The 26471-nt window shown below is 35.9% G+C and overlaps 1 protein-coding gene across 3 annotated transcripts in view; it reads right to left on the bottom strand.

The window, feature by feature from the left end:
- Window positions 1–26471, bottom strand: part of WNK3 (WNK lysine deficient protein kinase 3) — an 83368-nt gene that overhangs the window by 34705 nt on the left and 22192 nt on the right. For all 3 annotated transcript variants that reach the window (XM_087710831.1, XM_087710833.1, XM_087710832.1), the window contains 8 exons: window positions 20876–21048; window positions 18920–19140; window positions 18145–18302; window positions 16346–16434; window positions 13174–13396; window positions 6071–6362; window positions 3639–3835; window positions 1973–2128 (listed from right to left, as the gene is read on the bottom strand). In XM_087710831.1, the coding sequence (XP_087566957.1) occupies window positions 1973–2128; window positions 3639–3835; window positions 6071–6362; window positions 13174–13396; window positions 16346–16434; window positions 18145–18302; window positions 18920–19140; window positions 20876–21048 (1509 nt within the window). The remainder of the gene's footprint in view (window positions 1–1972; window positions 2129–3638; window positions 3836–6070; window positions 6363–13173; window positions 13397–16345; window positions 16435–18144; window positions 18303–18919; window positions 19141–20875; window positions 21049–26471) is intronic.

Here is a 26471-nt window from a genome sequence, read left to right on the forward strand (position 1 = left end):
AAGCCACGGAAATAAGTTCTTCAGATCCTTTTTCACTGTTAGCTGCACTACTTGGAAGCATACTTTTATTTTAAAAAACATACTTATTTACATATAAAATCATAATTTGGTACTTGATGTGGGATTATACAAATTGATGGTGGTTTAATGGATGAAAATTAGGTTATTTTTACAGGAATACACCAAGTGAAATAAGTATGACTTGATCAATATAAACAAGTCTCCCTAAAGTAGACTTAATTCTGAACTGAATGCACATCTCATACTTCTTTGCCATTTCCAGCTTTAAATTTTAGAAGGGAAATACAAATCTCAAGATTCAAGATTATCTAAATAAATACAATCTGAACAGCTGGTTGTTTCCTAAATAACTGTATATGGTTTCTTAAATATGTGTATTGGGACTAATGTTTCATTATTATCTGATTATTTATTAAATTAGTTTTTGGCCAAAAAAATCAGCTTTGAGCTATATGTTATAGGGTAACAAAGGATATGTTTGCTGACAATTCAAGTTTAACCTACATTACTGGTATTCCCTTCTAAGTAGTAAACAGTGTTCACCCTGTTTACCTTTGGAGCTGAGCAAAATCATTTAGGAATTGCCACCTGCTGATACACAGGACTATGAAGTATCAAAACAAGAGTGCTTAAAAGAGTGGCAATCATTAGTGCCATGAAATGGATACTCAGATGTATTTGCTAATGAAGTTAGATCTCTCAAGCCTCATTTTACAATGCAAAGATGCATAATTTAGCTGGATAAAAAATATTACCAACAGATAATATACAAAAATAGCTGGGACATACAGGTAATACTCGATTTATGACTATAATGGAGCCTGCCCATTATAGTTTTAACTCAAAATGGATTGTAAAAAAGGTCACCCACGTGATGAACCCAATTTTATGACCTTTTAGGGCATTTTTCCCAAAAATCGAAAGTAAACATTGGGTTTTGGCAAAAGTATCAAATCTTGTAAACCATTGTAAATGCAGGCCTCTTTCTGAAAACCCAAAATGTGGTCATGTGACTGGGGGGCTTGGAACTTCAGAATTGGATAGTAAGTAGCTCTTCAGTGGTCTGTTCTAACTTTAAATGGTTGCAGCTGGTGGTAAGTTGAGAACTACCTGTAGTTACCCATTTTACCTCCCACTTAAGCATTTTTTCCCCAAATCCTAACTTTACAATTTCATTTTCTTTGTTCTTCCCATCAGGGTTTTAGACATTATTTACTTCCAGGAGAATAATTCTAGAACTACAGCTTGGAGTTTTTGCAAAGAAAAAAAGGGAGAATTAAACATGCCCTTGACCTTGATACTACAAACTGCCACCTATTGAGAGATGCCATCAGGCAAAACATACACATTAAATGGTACTACGTAGTTTGGCTTTAAATGAGAAGTAATACTACAGTAACTACTGCAGGTAGTCCTCAATTTAAAACCGTTCATTCAGTGACCATTCAAAGTTACAACAGCATTGAAAAAAGTGACATGACCATTTTTCACACTTATGACCATTGCAGCATTCCCATGGCCACATGATCAAAATTCTGACACTTGGCAACTGGTTCATACTTATGATAGTTCAGTGTCCCAGTGCAGTGTCCTTTGTTGCGACCTTCTGACCAGCAAAGTCAATGGGGAAGCCAGATTGACTCAACAACCAGTTACTAACTTAACAACCACAGTGATTCACTTAACAACTGTGACAAGAAAAGTCATAAAATGGGTCAAAATTCACTTAACAAATGTCTCACTTAGCAACAGAAATTTTGGACTCAATTGTGGTTGTAAGTTGAGGACTACCTGTATTTCCTTCAATGATTGATTCCATTGAAGGAAATACAGGTAGTCCTCAACTTACAACCCTTTTTAATTTAGATGGTTAAAATAAATTTAGGGGACACATTTAGTGATGCTTTAGAAAATCTTCTACGTAATGCAGTTTATTAGAGAGAAACCTTACCATTCTTGCTGGGAATTGTTGAGCTGCAAGAGGAGAAGTTTGGGCTTGGAGAGTTGCAGGAGGTGCCAAATTGTGAGTAGGTAGACCAGAAGGCTGAGTCTGCATTAATGGTAAAGCACCAGGGTGAGCCATATTTGTTGGCAATGCCGGCTGCACCTGTATAAAGAATAATGAACAGACTTTACTTAGAAAAACAAAACAATTGTCTGCATTTCAGTTCTCTTGGTCTCATCTGCCCTATTTGTAACCTTTTCTCACACATTCCCTAGGGAAAACAGGATATTTTCTTAGGATGCAGAATTAATAATCAAAATATGTTCTTGGGCCTTTCTTTCATTAGAAAATTTACATAACCACCCATTTGTACCAAAGTCCAGGCAACCAATACATTAAAAAAGCATCTATTTACAATAAAAAATTAAAGCCATAGATATTTTTTAAAAAAACAACCATAGTTACATTTTGACATGAAAGCCCACAACAAATTCATCTCATCGGTCTCACCCTATGCCAGCACTTGAGGGGAAAAGCCAGGTCTTAAATGCTGTTTGGAAAGTTAAAAGAATGGGTTGGTGGGATCTAAGAAATTTCAGGGGGAAGGTGGAAAGGCATGTTCCTAAATACCATAAGATGGCAACATTTAAGGGAGGTGACTAGGAGTATACCCACCCTGTTCTGGTAGTAGGATGGACAGATGTCCTTAGGGAGAGCAATCCTGCAGATAACCTAGTCCTGTGCCATAATAGGATTTTAAAGGTAATAACCAGTTCCTTGAATTGCACCTGGAAGGAAACTGGGAGATACTTGCACAATAGGGTACAATGTGGATATATATATAGAAGACCCGAATACAACGACCAGCATACCTACACCTGTGAAAAGTTTTCATAGATTTTTGCGGGTGTTAGGTATGCTGGTCTTGTTGTATTTGGATCTTACATGGGGAAAGATCCAAATACACACACACACACACACACACACACATTTTCGTAGATATTCACGGGTGTAGGTATGCTGGTCCCAAAACCCAACCTGAAGATGGTGAGTGAGTCCTCACTGAAACGTTGCCAAGACAATTTCAATCTCACACTAGGTATGCTGGCCTTGTTGTATTCGGGTCTTTTCCCGTGTAAGATTATAGAAAGACGGCAGCTCCGACCACGCTTTAAGCCCAAAACCCAGCCTGAAGATGGTGAGTGAGACCTCGCCGAAACGTTGCCAAGAGAAGCTCAATCTTACACGGGAAAAGACCCGAATACAATAAGACCAGCATGCATGCATACATACATACATACATACATACATACATACATACATACATACATACACACACACACACACACACACACACACACACACACACACACACCATACATGTCTCTATGGGATAATGTCAGGCATGCAAGATGAGGACCACACATGAAGTTCCAATTAAGACTGATTTATTGTTCATGCCTTTGTTAGGAACCTACTCGATTAAAGATTTTGTGCTTGATAAATGTTGGCAGAATTCAAGGGGGGGATAACTTAGTCTGTTTGTGGCTACATAGAGAGTCCTCTTTTGACTCCATCCCCAGGTTCTGCCACCTTCTCCTATAGGAAAAGATACTTTCTTAATACAACAATTATAATTACTATGTTTAAAAGAATACAATAAGCCTCTTACCCCTGCATTGGACTGATAATGCCCCATCAGCTGTTGAGAAGTATATATGTGCCCTTGAACACTGCTATTTTCAGTTTGTGAGAGGTTGGGGACTTGTTGAGTACCCATCATGTGTTCCGTGGAAAATGCCAGATTATGTTGGCTAGAGGCATCTGACAGTATAACTGTTCCTGCTCCTGTTTCAGACAAGTTGTCAGCTGTGTCAGTGTGAAAAGAAAGAAAAGGCAGAATGTTCATTCTTTCAGAATAAATCAAAACCACTTCACTTCCCTCTGCCTCATTCAGGCAAATACTTGGATTGTCAGGAAATGGAGTTTTATGTATGGATGGAATATTTACTTCAGAAAGAATACAACAAAATGAAAGCTTCTCCCTAAGAAAAGAAAACAAGTAATAACTAAATATTTCTTTTAAAAATTACCACAATTGTCACAAGTGATTCTAGATAACACAACCAATCTGTTTAAATAAGTACAGTATCAAACACTATGTTTGAGAGTGAGCAAAGCCATCTCTATGACACATGAAGGTCTAAATTCAGTCTCAAGATGACCCATTATATCTAAATCTTCAGAGGCTTTAATGCCTTCTCTACTGGGCTGGCTAGATATGGAATACTGGAGTTGTTGCTCATAGTGGTTAAAATCAGCAATATCTAATAAAAGCTTCTTAAGTAATTGCTTCATCATCCTTTTTTTAAACAATCTAAAAGATCATGGCAGGACAAAATCCTTAAAAGCCCTTAGACACCAAGCTAGGAAGCAATCAAACAAGTAATGGTATAAATTGAACCGAGGATTCAGTTATTTATAAGGGATCAAGCAACAAAACTGATAAGGTTACAGAAGAATTCTAGGTATGACACTGCCTAAAATAAAGGAAAACCCAACTCAAATCTGAAACCTGTTATTCACAAAGTACTGTGTAAACTGCTCAGTACTTTCTGAATAACACATTTCAGATTTGTGTTGTGTAAATGGCTCACAGTGGCTATCAGATTGTATGAGAACACTGGCCACAGTTATCGGTAGTTGGACCACCAGAGTTCTCGTGGATTATTGATTCCATGGATGTAATCAAGCGGAAAATAAATTACTACTTTTATCTGCCTAATTGCTGTGACATAGGCTCTATAAATAAGCATGCATTTTGTCTAGATGTATTCATTTGGGACTTGCACATTTCTGTTCTCACATTTCACACCATGCAAATTGTTGTATGAACCATGGAACATTTATGGAACTAATACAGGACAGGGGGGATTTAGGAGCCTTCATATTAAGTGCTTAAACTTCATTATTCCACATCTTAACCAAAACTCTAATGTGGTTTCAGGTTCGAGAAAAACACTCCTTAGAGCAGCATGAAATCCACAGGATCCAACAGCTTCCAGGGAGCAACGTGTTCTGGTCCTTCCCCTTGCAGTGGGGAACATGATGAAAAACAAGCAAATGTTTTTTCAGTGAATTCAGCTTTGACAATGACACTAGCTCACTGCTCCAATTCATTGTCATAGAGTTTTCTTCTAAAGCTTCTATTGAGAGGGGAGGTCTCTCTGCTAAACTCTCATTTATTTTTATTTTATTTAAATACATTTTAAAATCAATATTTATTATTTTTATAAATAACTCATCAGCAAATCTACCTAATACCTCTTTCTTCTCTTATTTTCCCCACAACAATCCTGTGAGATGGGTTGGACTGAGAGATAGTGACTGGCCCAAGGTCACCCACCTGGCTTTCATGCCTAAGGCACAACTAGAACTCACAGTCTCCTGCTTTCTAGCCTAATGCCTTCAACACTAGACCAATTGACTCTAAGCATTAAAATGACTTTTGTGTTGCTGGTATTGAACAGAATGAAGAACTAACAAGTTTGAAAAGATGGCTCATTCAAGTTTTGCCATTTGACAAATAAAAGGTAGAAACCAACTGAAAGAGGCAGCAATTTTCAGAAATCACAATTGGTTATCTCTTGTGAAAGTTGCATTTTATAGTTCTGAAACAGTTGCATTTTATAGTTCAGTTGCATTTTATAGTTCTGAAAATAAGCTCCCTCCCAACAAAATTTCAAGTAATTTGTGAAAATAATAAAAAGTTTCTAAATGAGCAGCTGAAAAGTTACTCTGGATAGCTATTATTGCTGTTTAAAAATGTACATGGATTAAACTCACATATGAATGTATTCATTCATTATTATTATGGTTTTATTAACATAGCTTCAGCTCCCATAATATATTCGCTAACAATTCAGCCAAGATTAAATTCTACAGAAAGCAACCAGAAAGGGCTTTCACTAATCCAGCAAAATGGAGCCAAAAGCTCAGACACCTCAGAGAAGACATTTCCTGAACAAAATGATACCCTTATTATTTATGTAATAATAAATAATAAATAATATTATGTATTAAGTGCCTATGATTGCTCATTACCAGTGAGGGAAAAACTGTGCTGCATTTGTTGAAGGACGTGTTGTTGTCTGGCATGTTGATCAACCTCTGTTTCCTCACACTCGGTCTTGCTTTGCTGAGAAGGTGGGGTGAATGAGGAGCCTTGCGGCTGAAGTAAGGGCAATCCACTTGGAAGCTGACTTTGCGAGTCCCTCCTTTCCTCCAGGCTGCCCACCTGCCTTTGCTCCCGAGTCTTCTTGATTAGGGTGACACGATCACGGATGGATTTAGCCACAGCTTTGGAATCGCTTTCATGGAAGAATCCCGACTTCACCTAGAAATCAACAAAAACAAAAATTTAGGTAAAGCCAGTTCTGTTAACTATCCTTTTAATCTTTCAAGGTTTAGAAATTAAAATTAATCTGTATTTGCACATTAGAGATCAGAATTCCATGGTGAACAGACCTTACCCTGTATGCATTTGAAACTTGAAATTCCTCAATTTTGATATCTTTATTTTGCAAAACATTTTCAGGCACATGGTCATAGAGTAGTAGCATTTACAAATTGTAAATGCTGTATTTTCTCCTCAAATCCCAATTTAAATTCCAATTTTTACAATCCTATCATGGCAATCTTCTGAGTGATTTTACTATTAAAGATACAATCTAGAGTATTATTCTTAATTTTAAATAATTGCCATTTGGCATTTTGGAAATATGTTCATTATTTTTGTTGGCAATTATTTGTAGCTCTTCTTCTGGAGTTGCCATGATTATTCCTTCTGTTTCTTTTTTAAATGTTCTAGATTCCAGGCACAAACATGTTAGATTTTCATCAAATTTTCCTTCAGTATTATGCATATACTAGCCATGGAGTGGTTTGCTTTTCCAGTTATCTATCCAACTGAATTACTTTCCCCCCTGTATTCTAATTTGTTTTTTGTTGTTTTCAAGAGCCTATACCTACAACTTCTGTAAGGAAAACCCTTTGCCTTCGTTTGTGAGAACTCTTTGCATTCCCTGATATAATCATTTGACTGTGTTCTTTTTCTTCCACAGTTGTTTTATTATAAAGGTATATGGCAAAGAGACACCATCAAGGGAATTACTAGATAAGAGATAGCATAGCCTACAGCTGGATAGTAGATGGGGCAATCTCTGTATCTGAGATCTCAGTATCTCAGTATCTCAGTCTGTATAGGAGATTGGGAGTGTGTGTGTATGTGTGTGTGTGTGTGTGTAGGGGGGGGATTATACTTTCAGACTTGCAAGATTATGTCAATGTAGCTTTATGATATGAAGTGGTTGGATGGAGTCACTGAAGCAGTAGGCGTGAGCTTAAATGGACTCCAGAGGATGGTAGGGGACAGGAAGGCCTGGAGGAATGCTGTCCATGGGGTCACAATGGGTCGGATACGACTTAAAGCTTTACGATAAAGTAGAATTAGCTCATCTGGTTGTGATTTCTATTTGGTTTACCCTGCAAGGCTGACTTCAATCGTAAAATATGAAAATACTATTCTCCACCAGAACGTCTCCTATGCAGCCCAAAAAAGTAGACAGGGTCTCTTCTGAGCCTCTTGCCCTGCTCAGTGATATAATTTCAGTTTAGAGGACTTTTTAAAACTTGGTCATGCAATAAATCAGAACGTTCCATTAATTCTAAGTATTTTTCTTTTTCTTTAGGCACCAGGTGTCTAATGATAGTTCCACTCATAGTGGTAGCCTTTCTTCTTCTTTAATTTTGCCTTCTTTAATTGCCAGATCCAAGTCAAATTTTATTCCTATGTTTTCAATGAATATGTGGACATAGTTCACTTGATTTTCAACTTTTGATTTATGTTATAGTTTTGGATCATCTGTATAAAGCAAATGGTTAATTTTTGGCCTTTGCTCTTTAACTTGGTATCCACAATTGGTTTTGTTCCAGTTGTTTGTGAAAGGAACATTGCTAGTACAAAGAATAATGGTGATAATTGGTCTTCTTATCCCCCCAGACATTCAAGAACCCACTGAAATTTTTGGCAATCTTCCAATATTTCTGTTGGTTCCAAAAACTTTCAATTTTTTAAACCCAGCTATGAAAGAATCCATCAAATGGCTTTCTATGCTAGGCCATAAAAAGGTGGGTTATTTTCCTTTTTGTCAATCAAAAATTGATTTGGGAGCCATACGAATGATAAAAAGTCCCCTTGGGTTCCACTGAGACTATTACAATTTCTTTCAAATTATCATATATTACACTTGGAATTTCAGTAAACAATTTGAGTGTAGTTTGCAGGCAAGACATAGGCTTGAAGCTATCAGGAATAGGTCGTCCGTCCGTCCCGTCCCGTCCCCCCCGCGCTTTTCTATACAAGAAATTTGTTCCAGATGTCACTCATTCTTTATTTTTGCAGATCATTCAGCTGTGTGCCAACCTGGAGTAAAGACTTGTCAAACTTGACTTTTGAGCCAAAAATTAGGTAGTTCATCTTTTTGGGCAAGCACTAATTTTCAATATTTCTAATTTGTATCTGAACCATTTATTTTGTTCTCAGTACGTTTTTCATTGCTTACCTAACAATTGCTCTTCCAGGTCTGTTAAACTATTTTTTAAAGGTTCTTTTACTATATTGTTTTCCATAAATGTTCTAATACATGTTTTTTTTCTTTATATGGATTTGCACTTATTTTTTCTTGGCCAGCTTCTAGACTTTTGTAAAACAAACATTGGTTAATTTTAGGCAAATAAGCAGGAGAAACAAAGATTGTAAAGAAAGCAAAGTTATTTGCTTTACTGTTAGGAATATTCTTTATGACTCATTTGACTTTTTATTTTCTTAGCCAATTGATATGGTGATTGGTGAGCTGCAACATTTCTATTTCCCAAGTTCAGAATTATATTATATTCTTGTGGTTTTCATAACTTTATTCGTTATTAGTTGTCCAGAGTTCACAGCATCTGTAATTTCAGCTTGTTCAATTAACACTCAGTTATTATTTGTGATCCATTCAACTCAGTATCAGAGAAAACCTTGCTTTGCAGTCACACAGTGCAGATCCATTAGCACGTCTTATGTAATCATTCATTCTGGGAATTTCTTTTTAAAATTTGGAATATATTCATTTGAAATCCCCTTTCTGATGGTCCGGATTTGTAGTAACAATTTATTTTCCAATTTTGTTCACCACTGAGTTATTATGCAGTTTCTTTGTCCTGTTTGCCTAGCAAAGATCCAGCTTTTGCTGATTCAGTTGAGAGCTGATCTGGTAGCAAAAACTGCTTTAGCAAAAACTGCTTTCTGGTTTTCACTACTGGAAATGGGTTGCTATTATATTATGATAATTTCTTCTTTTCCAATCATCATCACTAAATATTTATTCCACAAAACTTTACTTTTTTTTAGTTCAGCTTTCTTAGAACAATTACAGGTAACCCTTGACTTACAACAGTTCATTTAGTGAGTATTCAAAGTTATAACAGCACTGAAAAAAGTAACTTATGACCATTTTTCCTACTTACAACCATTGTAGTGTCTCCATGGCCAAGTGATCAAAATTCAGAAACTTGGCAACAGATTCATATTTATAATGATTGCAGTTTTCTGGGATCATGTGATCATCTTTTGCAACCTTGTGACAAGCAAAGTCAATGGGGAGGCCAGATTCACTTGTTATTAACTTAACAACTGCAGTGATTCCCTTAACAACTGTGGCAAGAAAGGTAATAAAACAGGGCAAAATTCACTTAACAACCATCTCACCTAGCGACAGAAATGTTGGGCTCAATTGTGGCCGCTAAGTCGAGGACTACCTGTAATAGATCAGTCATTCATTTGTAACTGCTTAGAACTTATTAAACAAAACATGATACATTCTACAACCACAAAAGTATAACAAATAGACCACCCTAACATTGCAGACCACATCTGCAAGGTGCCAAATATTACTTGCCACATAACTGAAACATTCATAAGGCACCTCTGGGACATACTGACCAGGATTCTACATAATGGTATGCTCCATTTGCAATTTCTTATGTTATTCAATTGTTTATTCTTAGCTTATTGCAAATCCATTATTTACAGGTTTGTTTTACATGCAAACTAGTGCACAAAGGCTTAAACATGAAAACACTGATCAAAGAAAGCATTCAAGCACTGCTTTTATGTTAAATGGAACTATTGAAAGAGAGAGTTTTAACTGTCATCTGCTGAGCAAGATCTGTAAATCTAATCTACCCCCAAAGAAAGAGAAAAGAGACCCACAAATGCATTAACGATCCATTCCATAAGACAAGTGATCATGGGACCACTTACAAAACTTCACAGTTCTGCCTGCATATATTTTATATGAAATGAAGAGATGCATTGCCATGTCTCCTTTCAGTAACATCAGCTGTGATTTGTCAAGATTCCTCTGTGGCCAAATGTTTTATAAAAACAAAACCAAGGCAACAATGAGGCAAAATGAAGAATCTACAGTCTAAACACATTTTTCTTTTCTTAAGCAAGGGATGATAAAAAGAAACAAAATAAAAGGAGCAAAGTAGAGACTGTTCATAGTAATACAGTATCTTGCTTATTTTAACCTCAAAACATTTTAACCAAGATTTGACTAAAGCTTAGCTTGGCTTCAGTGCCATGGTGAGGAAAACATTTATTCACCAAGGAGAATCAGACCAGTCTCTTAGGTGGAGATTGAATGAAATGTTATTGGTAAAAGAAATGGTGGTAGAAGACTATAGAAAGTTTTGAGAATAATCTTAATAAACGTAGAGAAGGAAGGATGACTGGAATGCAAGTAATTTTTTTACAAACACAATAGTGAAACTTAAAAGAAAAGTCAAGAGAAAATGCAAATGATTCTGGATGAGACAAAAATGGGTGAAAAATTTAAAAAATCTCCAGGGATGATCACTAATTAAATTAAGCTTTTGCAGAGGCAATTATCTATGTTAACAGTGAGAGAGATTGAAATAAAGATGAACTATGAAATTTCCATATAAACTGAGGAGATGGTTGGCATACAAGCTGAGAAAAGAAAAAGTGATATTAAAGTTTCAAGAAAAAAAATATTGTACTAAGAGAATAAAAGAGACAAATTCTCTGTAATAATAAGAGAACTATGTGAAGTTGTCACGAAGATTAAAACAGGAGAGATATCCAATACAGATGGGCTGCTGCCCCTTATTACAAATGTTTCAAAAATGAGTTTTTACAAACTTTACAACAGATGACGAGTACTATTTTGCAATATAGAAAGATTCCTGATAGCTGGAAGGAGGCTAATATAACAATACCTAAAAAGGGGTAAAACTTGACTTTAACAAGAAACAATCAACCAATATGTTTATTGAATAATGATTATAAACTGTTTACTATGATTTTGGCTGAAAGGTTGAGAATAATTTTACAGAATATTTTTTACCTAAAAAAGAATTGCAAGATAATACTAGAAACACTTTGAACATGTAGAAATATTTGGAGCAACATAATGAAAAACAAGCTGCACTGATATTCTTATATGCAGAGAAGGCTTTGAAGTGGATTTTTGGTTTAGTGTTCTGGAACATATGAAACTTGAATATAATTTTACTAAATGAGTAAGGTCGATTTATACTTCTTAGAAAGCACAAATAATTGTTAATGGGAATTAATAAAATATTGTGAGATTCAAAAAAGGCAAGATAAGGATGTGCACTTTGTTCATTTCAGCTCTTCCGGTATTGAACAGAGATATAAGATAGATCAGTGAATTATGTGAGTTAAGATTAAAAAAGAAATTTATAAGGTATGAATTAAGAAGAGAAATGGCAGATAAAAATAAATGGCTGATATTCCAGGATTTAAGAAATTTGGTTATAATATACAGATGGAACAATGTGGAAGTATATGGTTAAAAGGATTGAAATCTACATTGTGTTTTGATCTCAAAGAGAATGTTTATAAAATGATTTATCATAGATACATGATGCCAGAGAAATTCCCTGAGAAGGTATAAAGTGATGTCAAACATATGTTGGAAATGCTCAAACTTTTTTTTTTTAGGATTAGTGGATAAACAGTCACAAAAAATGGCATGGCAAATTATTACAATATATGATCACAGTACCGAGATTACAATATGCACAATGATTGAAAAATTACAATATGTGCAGTGATTGAAAGACCTATTATTGAGAAATGGTTAGTGAAGTTCACAGATGGATTAATTAATTAATTTGATTAGAGAAAAGACATTATTAGATTTATTGCTCATTGGAAGCCTCTTACGCACTTTTTGTGTAAAAATGAACAAAATGAATATGATAACAGTTTTGATGATTAAACAAGATAGATTATAGAAAGAAGAGCAATATGATGTAACCTTAGAGAGAAAGGTCAACATATTTCATACTTATAACTGCTATGACAAATACCAGAAGCCACTTATATTTTTACTTTCTTTCTTTTCTATTTTATTTTCTTGCATTTTATATTTTATTTTATTTATTTATTTCCCTTTTTTCTTTTATACTTTCTAAGTTTGAGTTAGCTTTTATCTTCTTGTTTAAAAGTTGGAATAGGTTAGATATATGAAAAAGAGAAAATAAAGTTTCCATAGCCCTTCTTAACCTATGAGGGATCCTAAAAGAATCATGCCTTGTAAATAAAGTTCAAAGCATCAGTGAATAGGAGATTGAATGGAGCACTTGTATTCTAGATATTACAATACAATTAGCAGCCTCAGCATGATACATCTTTGTGAATCTAAATTAATTTATTCATTTATCCATAATTTATAACCTACCTTCCACAATAATTAACAAGATCGCTTATAACCCTAAGCTAAAAGATAATAAAACAAAACTGCAAAAGGTATAAGTATATATATAAATGGATCAATTTAATTCTTTATAATTCTTCCAGTCTGCAAAAAGCAGCAAAGGTAAGTAGGTTTCCTTTCCCTGCACCATGACTTTTATCCAAATTCCATTTCCCTCTTTTACATCAGTTTTCAGGAGCAGTTTTCTAACTGTCTCTCTTTTATAAAACGGAGATTTCTCAATTTTGAGAGTAACACTTATAAATACTCCCCCTTCCCGCCCAATGATGTATATACCATAAGGCAAGAGAAGCTGCTGGAGAAAGAAGCAAAGCAGTGACCATAAACACCCACCATTTCGCAAGCCACTTCCTCTGGGATATCTGTTTCCATATTGAAACTGAACTCTATTGCCTCATTGTCTTTGTGCTTTCCTTTCAGCTTCTTGGGATCTTCTACCCAAAGCCTCAAAGCCAAAGAGGAATGCAGCCCATCCTCCTCCTCCTCTGCCAGTTCCACCCTGAGTCCCGTGTCTTCCGCAAAGAAAGCATGGTTCAAGAGGTCTTTGATGGAGAGCCTGAAATAGAATATATTTAACATGAGACAGTTATGAAAGATGACTGAATGTGCCTTTGGTATTATCCCAAACATGTATTACTGTAATTGCTGAGCATTTCTTTTCAAAATTATTATACTTTCTCTTTGGCAGACAGGATGCAAAGTAGGCCTTTTCTCCAGGAACAAGTAGGGAAAGCAAATCCCATTAGGATGAGATGGCTCCTCAGATACCCTGGACCCATGCTATACAAGGCTTTAAAGATTGAGACTTTGGATTGGACCCAGAAGCAACCAGCAACCAGTGCAACCTGTGTAATAGTGGTGTCGCATGTGCCACCCAATGGGCCTCCAAAAGTCTCTGTGCTGCATTTTGCACCGCTTATAGCTTCTGAATGCTCTTCAAGGATAGCTTATGTAGAGTGTGTTGCAGTACTCCAACCGAAAGATGATCAGAACATGAATAACTGCACATTCTCACAATGTGGGGCCTCACAATCCAGTAAAGAGTGCAACAGGCATACAACATGAAGTTGCAAAAGGCTCTCCTATGCTCAACTGTCACCTACTTGTAGAAAAAGAGTCACAAGTCTAGGGCAACCCCAGATTACATACCGGTCTGCCTGGGGTAGTGCAAACCCATCAAGAACTAAATATGATAATCCCCCAGATGCCAAGCACCCTTGAACCCACAGCCACTCCATTTTAATAGGCTGAAGGCCCCATCCAAACCCTCTACAGCCTCCAGGAACTGCAAGGGGGCAGCCACAATACATGAAACTTGGGTCACCACAGATGAGGGATATGAAGTTGGATATCATCTTCATATTGATGATCCCCCTCCCTATGGTATTAGATTATCTTATGTAGGTGTTAAAAAGATGCAAAGAGAGCACCAAGCCCTATAGTACACTGCAAAGGAACAGTCATGGAATGGACATCTCATTCCCTATCAACACTGTTTGGAACCAACTTGAAGAAAGGAGCTGAACCAGCGTAATACTCCACTGCTCAGTCCGAGCTCCTGCAGCTGGCCCAAAAGGATACCACGATTGATGGTTTTGAAAGCTGCTGAATGATCGAGAAAAGCAAGGATGGGTGCAGTAGCCCCATTCTGCTCCCCAACTACAACCCATGCCATCTCTGTCCCACAATCAAGCCTGAAACCTCACTTAAAGGGGTCCAGATAATCTGTTTCATCCAGGACTCTTTGAGACTGTAGCACAATCACTTTTTCCACCATCTTCCTAAAAAGGGGACAAGGGAAAGTAGATGGAAATTGTCCAAACAAGTGGGATCCAGTGAAGGTTTCTCAAGGTGGGAATAGATCAAAGTTCCCTTACAGAGTACCAGGAACACCCCCTGCAGCAGTGATATATTAATTATTGCCTGGATCCACCTGCAAGTCACTCTTCTGAAGGCTTTTACCAACTAGGTTAGGTAAAGATCTAATAATTAATGGCACTAACAACCTCAAGGATTTTGTCCACTTCCTCATATCTAACAAGGTCAGATAACTGGATAAGTCTGTTCCCTGAGCATCTCTAATGGACTTGCTCCAACTGAGAATGAATTGATTTTATGCATCAGGTGCTCGACAAAGTCTGCCACATGGCCCTGTAAATGTCCATCCAAGCCCTTCTTCCTTAGGCAGTACCAGGTGACCTTAAACAGGGCTGCCAGGAGGCACTCTGTGGACAAATAATAGTGAAACAGCCATCCATCCAGGGGTTGGATTCTACCGATTTGGACCGGTTCGGGCGAACCTATAGCTCTGAAGATTGGCTGGGAGTGAACCGGTTCGCTCCCATGAGCAACTGGGCCAGCCTGCCTGCCCCTGCACTTTACCTACCTTTATCTTCTCAGCTGAGTCACGTGGCAGAGTAGATTGCTGCGCCTCAGCTGTTTTCCTTCCCAAGCAGCAATCCGAAATGTAACTATTCTGTAAACTGCGCACACAAAGTGCACGCTCAGTGAATCGGTTGCTAAACTGGTAGGAACCCACTCTGCATCCATCCATTCTCCTCCTTCACCCATCCCTTATTCTATGATGTGTGAATTTCTGATCAAATATTAGTTCTTTTTTTTTTTTTGAGAAGGATCTGAAAAGCAATTAAGATATCATCCCCCTTAAAAACTTTGAGGCCCAGGATGGATAGTAAACCAGAAATTCCTGCAAAAGGAGAAACACATAATTCCACTGAATTTCTTTTCCTTTTGTAAAGATTTCGCTGAAGCTTCAGATATACTGAAGCTGAGCACAAGTACACGGACTTAGCTTTCAAAAACAGTGGATACTGTGGGATCATGGGTGTTTGGGAGTGTATAAATTTTTCAAATAAATGTTTCAAAAACATTTATTTTTCTACAAATGTGCCATCAGCATCTGGCCAAGTTGAAAGAGATTGACCATGAGTGAGGCTAGGGAGAGGCATGAGAAGTGAGATCAAGTTACTGAGGGGGAGGAGAGATAGACTAATGTTTCCTGCATCTCCTTCTCTATTACTAAGGATTAATAAATTAAAGCAACAGATCTCCAATGTAACAGTCCTTTTTGGAGTGATTCAAGTAGGCATTGCATTTCTCTGTGCTACAAGGAAAAGATAAATGGATAAGATTTTAAACTCCAACATAATATCTAATCCCATCATTTTTTCACTGTATAAAAACTAGACAAAATCAAGAATCTTCATTTTGACTGATTCTGTGTTTCTGCAATACTTTCCCTATATATGTCTTAACAGTCATACTTTTGGGAAATGAGCCAGGCACATCCCCTTTGCTATATGGCTTCATGAGTTTCCTTCTTTTTGACTTCAAAAGGACTTTCACAGATGTTTAAAGCACAAATGTTTTGCTTAATCAGATTTTTTCCCCTTATACCAACAAATTGCTATTAACACTCAAATACTGTCTCTTGATTTGCACAATTCAAAGCAAGTAAGGAGAGACACAAAATGGATCTGCCCACCTTTCAGATTTGTTCTGCTGAATGCAACATTCAATGATCTCTTTTACTTCTGGGTCTGTCACCTTATTAAAACTAGCAGGTTTAATGCCCTAGAAGAGAAGAGACATGGTCATTAACAAAATTACACAGAAGATTTCTCTTCTACAGTTGTGCAGAATTATGGAAAATTCCCAAGGTTACAAATAACCTTTAAGCAGCCAATATAGTAGAAATAGTTTTGGCTATCACACACACATATATGTACATAAATTAAAACAAAACATTTCAGTCTGTCCTGAATCAATAGCTCCCTTCCTTTAAATATCAGGTATTATTTCTAAAATCAGATCTGACTGAAAAGGATCCAAATGAATGCAGTGGTCTGAATATTTTTGGAACATGAATCTTTGTTAATGAGACATGACTTTCCTTATTTCTAAGTTGATGGCTTTTCCTTCTGAAAAAGTATCATACATTTGGTTTTTAAAACTGAATTTAACTCTACATGGGAGTGGGGGATATGTATGTATACACATATTGTCTTTTCAGAAGAGATAAATATGCATTATTATTTGAGAGTACATTGCCTTTGCCTATCAAATATTGGAAATGTAAAAAAAAAAACCCGCCCATTGTACAGATGAGTAGTTATTCCAGTGTAATGGTATAATACACAGTCTCCAACCTTTTTGGCACCAGGGATTGGTTTTGAAAGAAAAAAATTCTTCCATGGATTGGGGTGGGATGGTTTTGCATAGATCAGGCACATGCACAGATGAAGCTTTGCTTGCTCACCCACTGTAACAATCCGCTGCTTGGGGATTGGGGACCTCTGATCATCCCTTTTTGGAAATAGTTACATATGTACTTCTCACATACGTAAAATATATTTATGAAATAAAGCAAGGCATTTGTTTCAAAAGAATTCTAAAGTCATTAACAGCAGCAGAGTTAGGAAAAAAGTATTCTAACCTGTAGGATACAATCTACCAGGAGGGTTTTTTTTTTGTAGGTCATACTGAAATAAATTATTGCAGGACAATGCAACCTGTATAGGAGACTGTCTTAGCAGAGTGCACAAGACAATGTCTGTTAATAGAATTTTCCTGAAAGTGTTTCTTTTAGAAACCCAGCTGGGAAATATCATAAGATGTAATAAATAAAACCAACATAGAGGAACAACTTCAGCAAAAATAAGCAGAATCCTACTGGTTTTATAATAACTGCCTTGTCCAGTTTCCTAACTTCTATTTTGTACATTTTGATTACTATACCAGCGAAATAAGATGTACACAATAGTCAGAGAAGAAAGGACTATGAAGCCTGAAACAAAGCCCTTGGTTATTACTCAAGATCTCTTTATGAAAGAATCTGTGCCAGCTGGCAAAAGAACAAGCAGAGAGCTGTTGGGTTAGTTGTTGATTCAATAGTGACTTTAGGAAGGCAGTTGGTAAACTTTCAGAAAAGGGAGCAACAATGATTGGTGCTCAGACAAAAGCTGGTTAGAAATGTGCTTTGCTTCTGTTCCATTTTGGCTTAGGACAGTAAATTAAAAAAATATATAAGTTTAACTTGCACATTCTGCCACTTGAGTATCAAATACCAATTTGTATTTTTTTCAGGGAGTGAAACAACGGAAAAAGATTACTCTACAATAAATTAACAAAATCTAGAAAAATCTAGAAAATACTAGAATAAGTCTGGTAGTTGCTTTGCATGACAATAGGTTTAGCTAACACAGGTTTAGCCCAATAGGCTTATTTGCTTTAGGCCCATCTTATACAGATTCGTTCTCTTGAAGAAGTTAATTGTACACCTACACTGGTTACTTTTCTGTAGATCTGAGCTGCATTCTGACATTCAGAATATGGGTATTCAGAAGTTGCCATCTCTAACATGCACATTCCAAAAGCATAGACATCCACCGACTCATCATAATGTTCTTCATACATCTCAGGAGCCATGAATTCAGGAGTTCCTGAAATAAAAGATGAGAAAGACCAATTTGTTATTAGAGCTAAATTGTGGTCACTCAATGAATATTTCCCAAGAGCTGCTTATTTCTATGTTGTAATATTCAATATATTAATAAGGAATTCATTCTCCAAGCATAGATTCTTACCTACAAGCAAACAGGAAGTAGCACTTGCTGAAGCAGGATATCTATCTATCTATCTATCTATCTATCTATCTATCTATCTATCTATCTATCTATCTATCTATCATCTATCTTTGTTTTAAAGAAAAGTATTTCAGAGGGGGGGAAATTCAAACAGTCCAATTAAGACTGAGTGTGCCTAGTGGTTACTCTATGCTAATCTTCTATATATTAGACATGGGGGAGAAATTTTTTATATACTTTTTATATACTTTATGTTGTGACTGCAGATTAAAAGCATTAACACCATATTTCCCGCTGCTTGATGTCTTTTTTTATCTTTTGACATCTTTTGACTTTGGGATATTCTAATAACTATATAGTGTAAAGCAACTTTGACTTATGGCATTGCAGATTCCTGTCTTTATTGATGCCAAAGAGAGATGGCACAAGTAGTGGCCCCATAGAAATACCAAACACATTTACGGTATATTCACCAATAACACTCTTCGCAAATGAAGTGCGCATTAAGGTGGCAAGTCCCAAGTCCCCTATCTTCACTGAACCAGTAGGTCCTGTGATGAAGATGTTGTCACATTTCAAATCACGATGGATGATAGGAGGAGTCCTTGTGTGCAGAAAATGTAGCCCTTTTAAAATCTGTCGGCACCAGCTCCTCAACACCTTTGGCTTCATGAGTTTGAAACGCTTTAAATATCTGTAAAGAAATGAGTATGATTGGAGAAAGCCAAACAGCATTTATGCATTAAATCAATATCGACATAGTTTTAAGTTAGTCAAAATTCCATGTACCATGATCAACCCTCAGAGGTTCCATAAAATGTTACACTCTCTTATCTCAGGAACTTCATGGTCCTCAGTTGTATTCCAAGTTATCATTATTAAACTAGTTTAGCTTTCCTAAGCTAAACAGAGAAACATAATACCATGGGTGAGCAAAAAAACAATGGGAGCAGGAGTTACTTCTAACTTCCTTTTGGCTTCCCTATCAACTTTCCTTGTGAGAAGCTGGCAGAGAGCATTGGAAATGACGATCATGTGATTACGCCTGACCGCAGCAGTGTGGCAGTGCTGAAAAGGCCACAACTTTGCCAAATTTCAATCACAGCAGTAACGGAATCCAGGTTTGGATGGATTTTTCAAAGTTAGTCCATTGGAGGTATGTTAATTCAAATATTGTTGCCTACGATGCCCTGTTTTACCTAATTGAAAGTTACAAGCATACAGGAGAGTTTTAGTAGTATATAGATCGAGACAAAGAGAAAAGAAATATCTTATTACAGTTTTTTCCCCTAAAACTACGGCAGTACAAATTATAGCACAATCCATGCAGCTTTACAGATTTCAAAAAGAGGTGAGTTGATTTATCTGCTTAATACTTTGTCATGAGCTATGCAGTTCATAGGAAAGACCCAATACACAACTCAATGTTTGATCATGACAATTCTCCTACAGTAGTTATAAATATATCTTCTTCACAAAGAAAACCAATAGTGCTAGTAGATACTCTAAATACACCAAATGCAGGAATGAAAGTATTTGACATTTTAATATTTCTTATTTATTTTATTTCTTACTGAATATTCTTATATTCAGGAAATAATCAATTCATTTTTACTAATATTTGGGTAAAAAGAAGAAAAACCAAGAAACAAAAGACAACATTTCATGGCATAAATTTTATCTAATTTGTAATACTCCTTTATAAGGAATTATTACTTACTCAATGGGCTTCTGCACTTGCAATATAATCATCCTATAATCATAACCACTCCATTGAAATCACTTATGAATCATTTAGATGCAGTGAATATAAGCATAACACAGCAAATTAAAAACACATTAAGACATAAATCAGCTTGAAAACAGTAATTTTAGAAACACCAAAGCATTTAAAAATATATATATTTCATCTTCAACACTGCCATGAAATACTGTTCAAGTGATTTCTCTGCTTTTTCCTAATGCTCCCATCCATCCCTCCTGTCTTGCTAACTGAACCAATCATAAAATGGTAGTGCTAGTTCATAATTTATCACACTCCATTATTGTTTTATTTATTCCATTCACCACATAAGGTAGGCTTAAAATATATCAAATTAAGTCTTATAATTTATTGGAAATGATTATTGACTGACTCATACCGTATTTAAACGTAATGCTTCTTAACTCACTGTACTTCCATGAAACAGATTTTATATAAGCTAGATAGCAAGCAACTACAATTCAGTCAGCTGGATACTTTTATATATTTTAGAAGAACCATAAAGTGTCTTAATTGTTTGCTGCATGTTGTAGATACTGAGCTGGATAACTCATAATTCAACAGCAATATAGTTAGTGTCCAAAACAATACTGGCAATTGTGAACAACATTCAAAAAAGATTATGCAAATACTTATTCTGTTAATGAGAAAATCAGGAAATACATACGTTTTCAGTGTTCCAGATGTCATCAGTTCAGTTACCAATACAATACACTTCTTTCCTTTAACCGTTGATTCCCAAGAATCATAAAACCGGACAATGTTGGGGTGTTGTAGCCCCTTCAGCATTTCAGCTTCTTCTTTAAACCTTTGCTGTTCTGCTTTGGTCAGCTTCCTGTCCTAAAAATATGAAAAGGTGTATCATAATCATTAAGTTATCTACAGCTACAGTAACACTTCTACTACTACGGTAATATTTTATCAATATTATGGCAGCATTTAGAAGCAGGCCATATAACAACTTTACTTTTCTGTTTTAAACACAGTCTGAAGAAGACCAAATACTTGTGATATATTAAACAAACCAATAAACAACTGTGATATTTAAATTAACATTTAAATGGAAGAAGACAAAAAAGTAAACATCTAAAAAGTTGCAACATGAACAAAGCAATTTACTAATTTGCTCATTTTTCTTCCTTTCCTTTTCTCCTACATCCCCACCACCACCTGCAAATAACCAATATTAGCAATCCACTCCATTAAACAATACAGTTTCATGTTCTCAGTATTGCAAGTAATTATTCAGGCCATTTTCCACACATGAAAGCTTGTTAAACTATATCTCCCAAATTACAGAGCACTCTAGTATGGGTAGCTACATATTCGTTAAATCTAGTTTATGCCACAGGTCATAATCTGACAAATTTTAAGCAGGGTTGTGTAGAGTTGTCCTGTGTGAGACAAGGCTAGTACGAATGTCTCTGTAATACAGGTCATCCACAACTTACAACCATTCATTTAGTGACCATTCAAAATTACAACAGCACTGAAAAAAATTAACTTAAAATTGTTTTTTACATGATCACTGCAGCATGATCAAATTTCAGACGCTTGGCAACTGACTCATAGTTATGACATTTGCAGTATCCCGGGGTCATGTGATCAACTTTTGTGACCTTCTGACAAACAAAGTCAACAGAGAAGCTAAATCCACTTAACAACCAAATTACTAAATTAATAACTGCAGAGATTCAAGAAAGAAGAAAGTCATAACATGGGACAAAACATAACAAGACAATTAACAACTGTCTTGTTTAACAATGTAAATTTTGGGCTCAATTGTGGTTGTATGTCAAGGACTACCTGTGCAGGTCTGAAAATATACTGTGTTGTTTCTGTGTATCCAGAGTCATAGGGGCATTGTCTTTCCAGAGAAGAAATCTTCCTGTATCAGTCTTCAAGAATTGTAATGGAATGTATGAATAACTTTGGAGGAAAAGGGAGACTGAAGCTGCCTAGACAGCAGTCAGACAAAAGAGGCAGGAGCCAGCAATCAATCAACTGTCAAAGAAAGAAACTTAGGAAGGACTTAAACTAGTAAAAACTAGAGGCGGGAAGTTTGTGCCTTCAGATTTACAAGATTCTGTTAATATAGTCTTACAATTAAATAGAATTAGTTCATCTTGTCATGTTTCCTGTCTGGTTTACCTGGGAGGATAAGCTGCCAGCACTGCCACATTCTGGACCAACTGTAGCTTTCAAATACACTTAATGAGTAGATACATTTAGAACATGTTGCAAAATTCAAATGAGATGACCAGGGTATGACTGAGCAGGGTCTCGTGAGCCAGAAAAGGGCACAGTGGACACACAACACAAAGTTTAGATACTTTACGTTTAGTTAGGTGCCATAAAGGAGGCAGAGTACCTGTTTGAATTCAACAGCAAATAAAGACTGGGACTTGGCTAAATCCAATGTGGGCTCTATTTCAGCTACATGCTGTTTAATGAGTGCTTTGGCCTGATCATGCTGAGCAGAAGACCTAGAGAGAAGCCCATGGATGAACTTTCAGTTGCCACTTTCTGTTTCCCTGCACAATGAAAATCATCACTTGTGGGGCAAGGCCAAAGCAAAAAAAGCATAGTCTGAGCCAATACTTCAGCATGATCATCCACACTCTACTCTCACTTTCATGAAGCCTGACTCTAGTCACTGATGGTATTATAAACACATTTTGGAACTTGATGAACTGATCTTAGAAATTTGGATTGTAAAAGTTGCAGTACACAGTTGGAGAAGGGGCTCTGCTAGGTGCCATAAAGTTGTGCTATCGGCTTGGTTTCCCTATTATTTGAGTGTTAGAGATATAGAATAGCCAGCTCTTGTCTTTAGGAATTTAAGAATGGCAAATGAGTACATTTTCAGCAATGTAGCCCCCATAGGTTTTCCTTTTCTGGTAGGATTTGGATGGAAGATCACCACTGAAGTCCACAGTTGTCAATTAGATTGGAACACTGTTAAAAAAATAATGAATGTGTGAATGTAAGTTAAGACTCCTAATGCCTCTGCATTAATGCACAGTATAAATTCGATAACACATCTAGCAAAACCAGAAAATTTGTATGAAAAGGAAATTAGCAATGATCAGATGGATAGCTTTGGTAGCAACCCACCATGACTATGTCTCTGGTACCTTAAGTAACATCCGAGCTTCTTGTCTCTTTATTTGCAACAAACCCCTTTTCTCCAGTTTTGATGCATAAAAGTACCACATAAAACATTCATTACAAATAAATAAATTGACCACATTTTAAGAAGCTTCAACAGATGGAAACAAGCTTTTCTTCCCCCAAAATACTTTGCCAATGTCATCTTGCCCTATTTTGTCTGTTTTGTGGATTTTCTGACTTGTATATAAGTTTCTTATTGAGACAATAAGATGTTCTGGGATTCCCATTTTTCTAAGCACATTCCACAGTGTGACACAATCAACACAACTGAAGGGCTTTCTACAATCAATGAAGCACATGCTAACTTTTTAAAAAAATTGTTTGGCTTTCTCAATTATGCAGCACGCATCATCAATAGTGTCTCATGTTCCTTGGCATGAAGCCAGCTTGGACATCTGCTACCTCTTTTTCCATGTAAGATTCTAACATGGAAATCCTGTGATAGCTGAAGCTTCCAAATGGTCTTCAAGGGCACATTGCATCAGTTCAACTGGGAGGGCATTAATAAGTCTGAGCAGGATCTTCTAATTCAGGAATGGGCACAACTGATACATGATCTGTAGTCGTGCAAAGAACTTCTTAGCCATGACTGTTACTTGCTCGTCAAACAGGAGCCTTGAGCCTTCAAAGGACATTAATTCCAAATGGCCACCAGAACTTTTGTAACACTATGCAGCAGAACCTCAGGAACAACCCCCAAATTCACTCTGAACCTCAACTGGATCCATTAATCACCTAGGGCAGACCAATCTATACATCCAATCTCAGGGAGAAACTAGGTTCTCTCCCAGATTCAGATCAATAGTCAGTTTGATTTTTATGTTTCCTGTAAAGCAGTATTAGCAATTAGGCATCAAAAAAACTTTAATTTAACTACATAATAAACATCATTACTACTTTAAAAGATCCTCAGCTCTTCCACAGTAATATGTTAAGTACCAATCACCTTGAGCAGTCCATTGTCCCATACTACATCATCAATCATTCTTGTATATAAATTCAATAAATATTTATCTGTATTAACAATTGTTTGATATAATTTGAAGTGGCAGCATGCACAGTTCCTGAGCCCCACAGATTAATTTATGCTTGAATGTTTCCAGTACTTTTAACATACAATATGCTAACTATTGGTACAGCTTCTAATGAGGAAATTTCTACAGCTGATCATAAATCAAATTTCATTGGTAATGGTCAGAAGATCAATGGCTCCTAAACTGTGTAAATCACAGCACACAATTTCTACTAATGCTACAAAACTTCATCTGCAGTAATCTGTTCTGGAATAAAATTATGTTTAATTCCAAAATCAATAATCTAAAAACCACAACCATGGGGACATTTTCAAAGAGCTAATTACAAATGATCTGAAGATAGATTGGGAGGGGGAGATAAAGTTTCAAATGCATCTCACTAAAGCAGAAAATTCTTCAGTCTATTTAGAAATGAAATAAAACATAAGGAATGCAACTGAGTACAATGAAGCTGCATATGGAAATGTTTGCTTATAAACAACAAACCAAATTATTTTCAGAGAATCAGCAATTTCTAGAATATTCATTAGTTGCATCTTGCTTTCTTCTTCCCTTTGCACAAGAAAAAAAGCAGAATTTTGTGTGAAACTGAAACCAAGAATATTGGATAGTTACTCACAAATTAACTAGGACTGTAAACTAACAAACAAAATTTATTTATTCCTGAAAGAGAATTGGCTTATTTGTAATGGACAATTATTTCTGTTTGTTTCATTTGTTCACATAACTGGAGTTAATGAGCTATATGTACTGGCACACTGTTTACAGAAAATAATTATAACTGAAAAAGTTGGCTTATCATTAAATGTAAGCAGAGCATTAAAATTAGTTTCCCAACTCCAGTAATAATTCTCTCCTGAAATATAATACATAGATGGGACATAAAATCTCCTTCTTTTAGATGACAGATATCTGATAGGAATACTTTTAAGTTAGAACAGTGCTTCCCAGTTTGAATGTCCTGGTTCAATTTACTCATTATCAGAAAAAACATTTTAATACTAAAGAATTAGTGATAGGGATGGCCAAGCATTTTTTTCTCAGGTAATACCCATATACATTTTTAGTAACAGTAGATACTTCATATGGTGGAAATGTAATGGATCACATATCATATTGCAGCTGAGATGCCACATTAAAAGAAAACTTTCCTACGGCACTACAAGCAAGCAATAGTTTACCCACCTACCCCCAAATAAATGAAAACAATTAATTGATTCAGCAAAAAGTCATTAGCAATGGAATAGGAAAAAGTTTCTGCTTCATTGAACTATAAAGTATAATTTAATTGCTTTTCATCCTTAACAAAAACTTGGGTTTTTATATTTTGTTGCTTAAAAAACAGGTAGCAAATTGATTGACGTATCTTTTCAGAGTGCAAATTTTAGGGACAATCTGTTAATTACATAATAATTATTGTGCTTTATTTTTCTTCTCTCATACATTTACAAAATTGCCATTTTTATACTGGATTTTAAATCTAAAACTTCCTAGAGTTAAATAATGATTATGAACACTTCTTAAAGTAGCACAAGCAACTTCCATTTCAAACTCATTGAGATATAAATTGTTTGAAAGTTAAATTTGCATTGCTATCTACAATAGTTAACCCTGTAGAAGCTACTTTTAGGTATTACTGCAGTATAAATAATAGCATGCTCTTTAAATTCTCACTATACAAAAATCCTACTTCTAGACAATGAAAGCGTTACAAGAGTCATATGACATTTTTTTCAGTTCTTACACACATTGTAGTAAAAACAGGTATACAAATAGTAGAAGAATTTGTGCAAAATAACATGGAGGTGTCACCCACCCCAAATGTTCACAGATGATTTTATTTACCACAGTGGTAATGATAAACACAGCATCTCCTGCAGGGAAAATCACTACCAACATATCAATCAAGAATTGCTTCTTCCACTCAACTCCCCCTTCTTCATACTGCAAAATTAAGGAAGGAGTCAAACCTGTTTTCATCAAAACAAAGGAGAAGCATGCCTCAAGTAGTTTTATCTTTCATCTACATAAATAATAGCTTAAGTTCTACATAGA

This window comes from Thamnophis sirtalis, unplaced genomic scaffold (assembly GCF_051295495.1).
Source record: "Thamnophis sirtalis isolate CommonGarterSnake01/CBP01778 unplaced genomic scaffold, rThaSir2_p1.2 scaffold_3, whole genome shotgun sequence".
In the NCBI taxonomy this organism is placed as follows: Eukaryota; Metazoa; Chordata; class Lepidosauria; order Squamata; family Natricidae; genus Thamnophis; species Thamnophis sirtalis.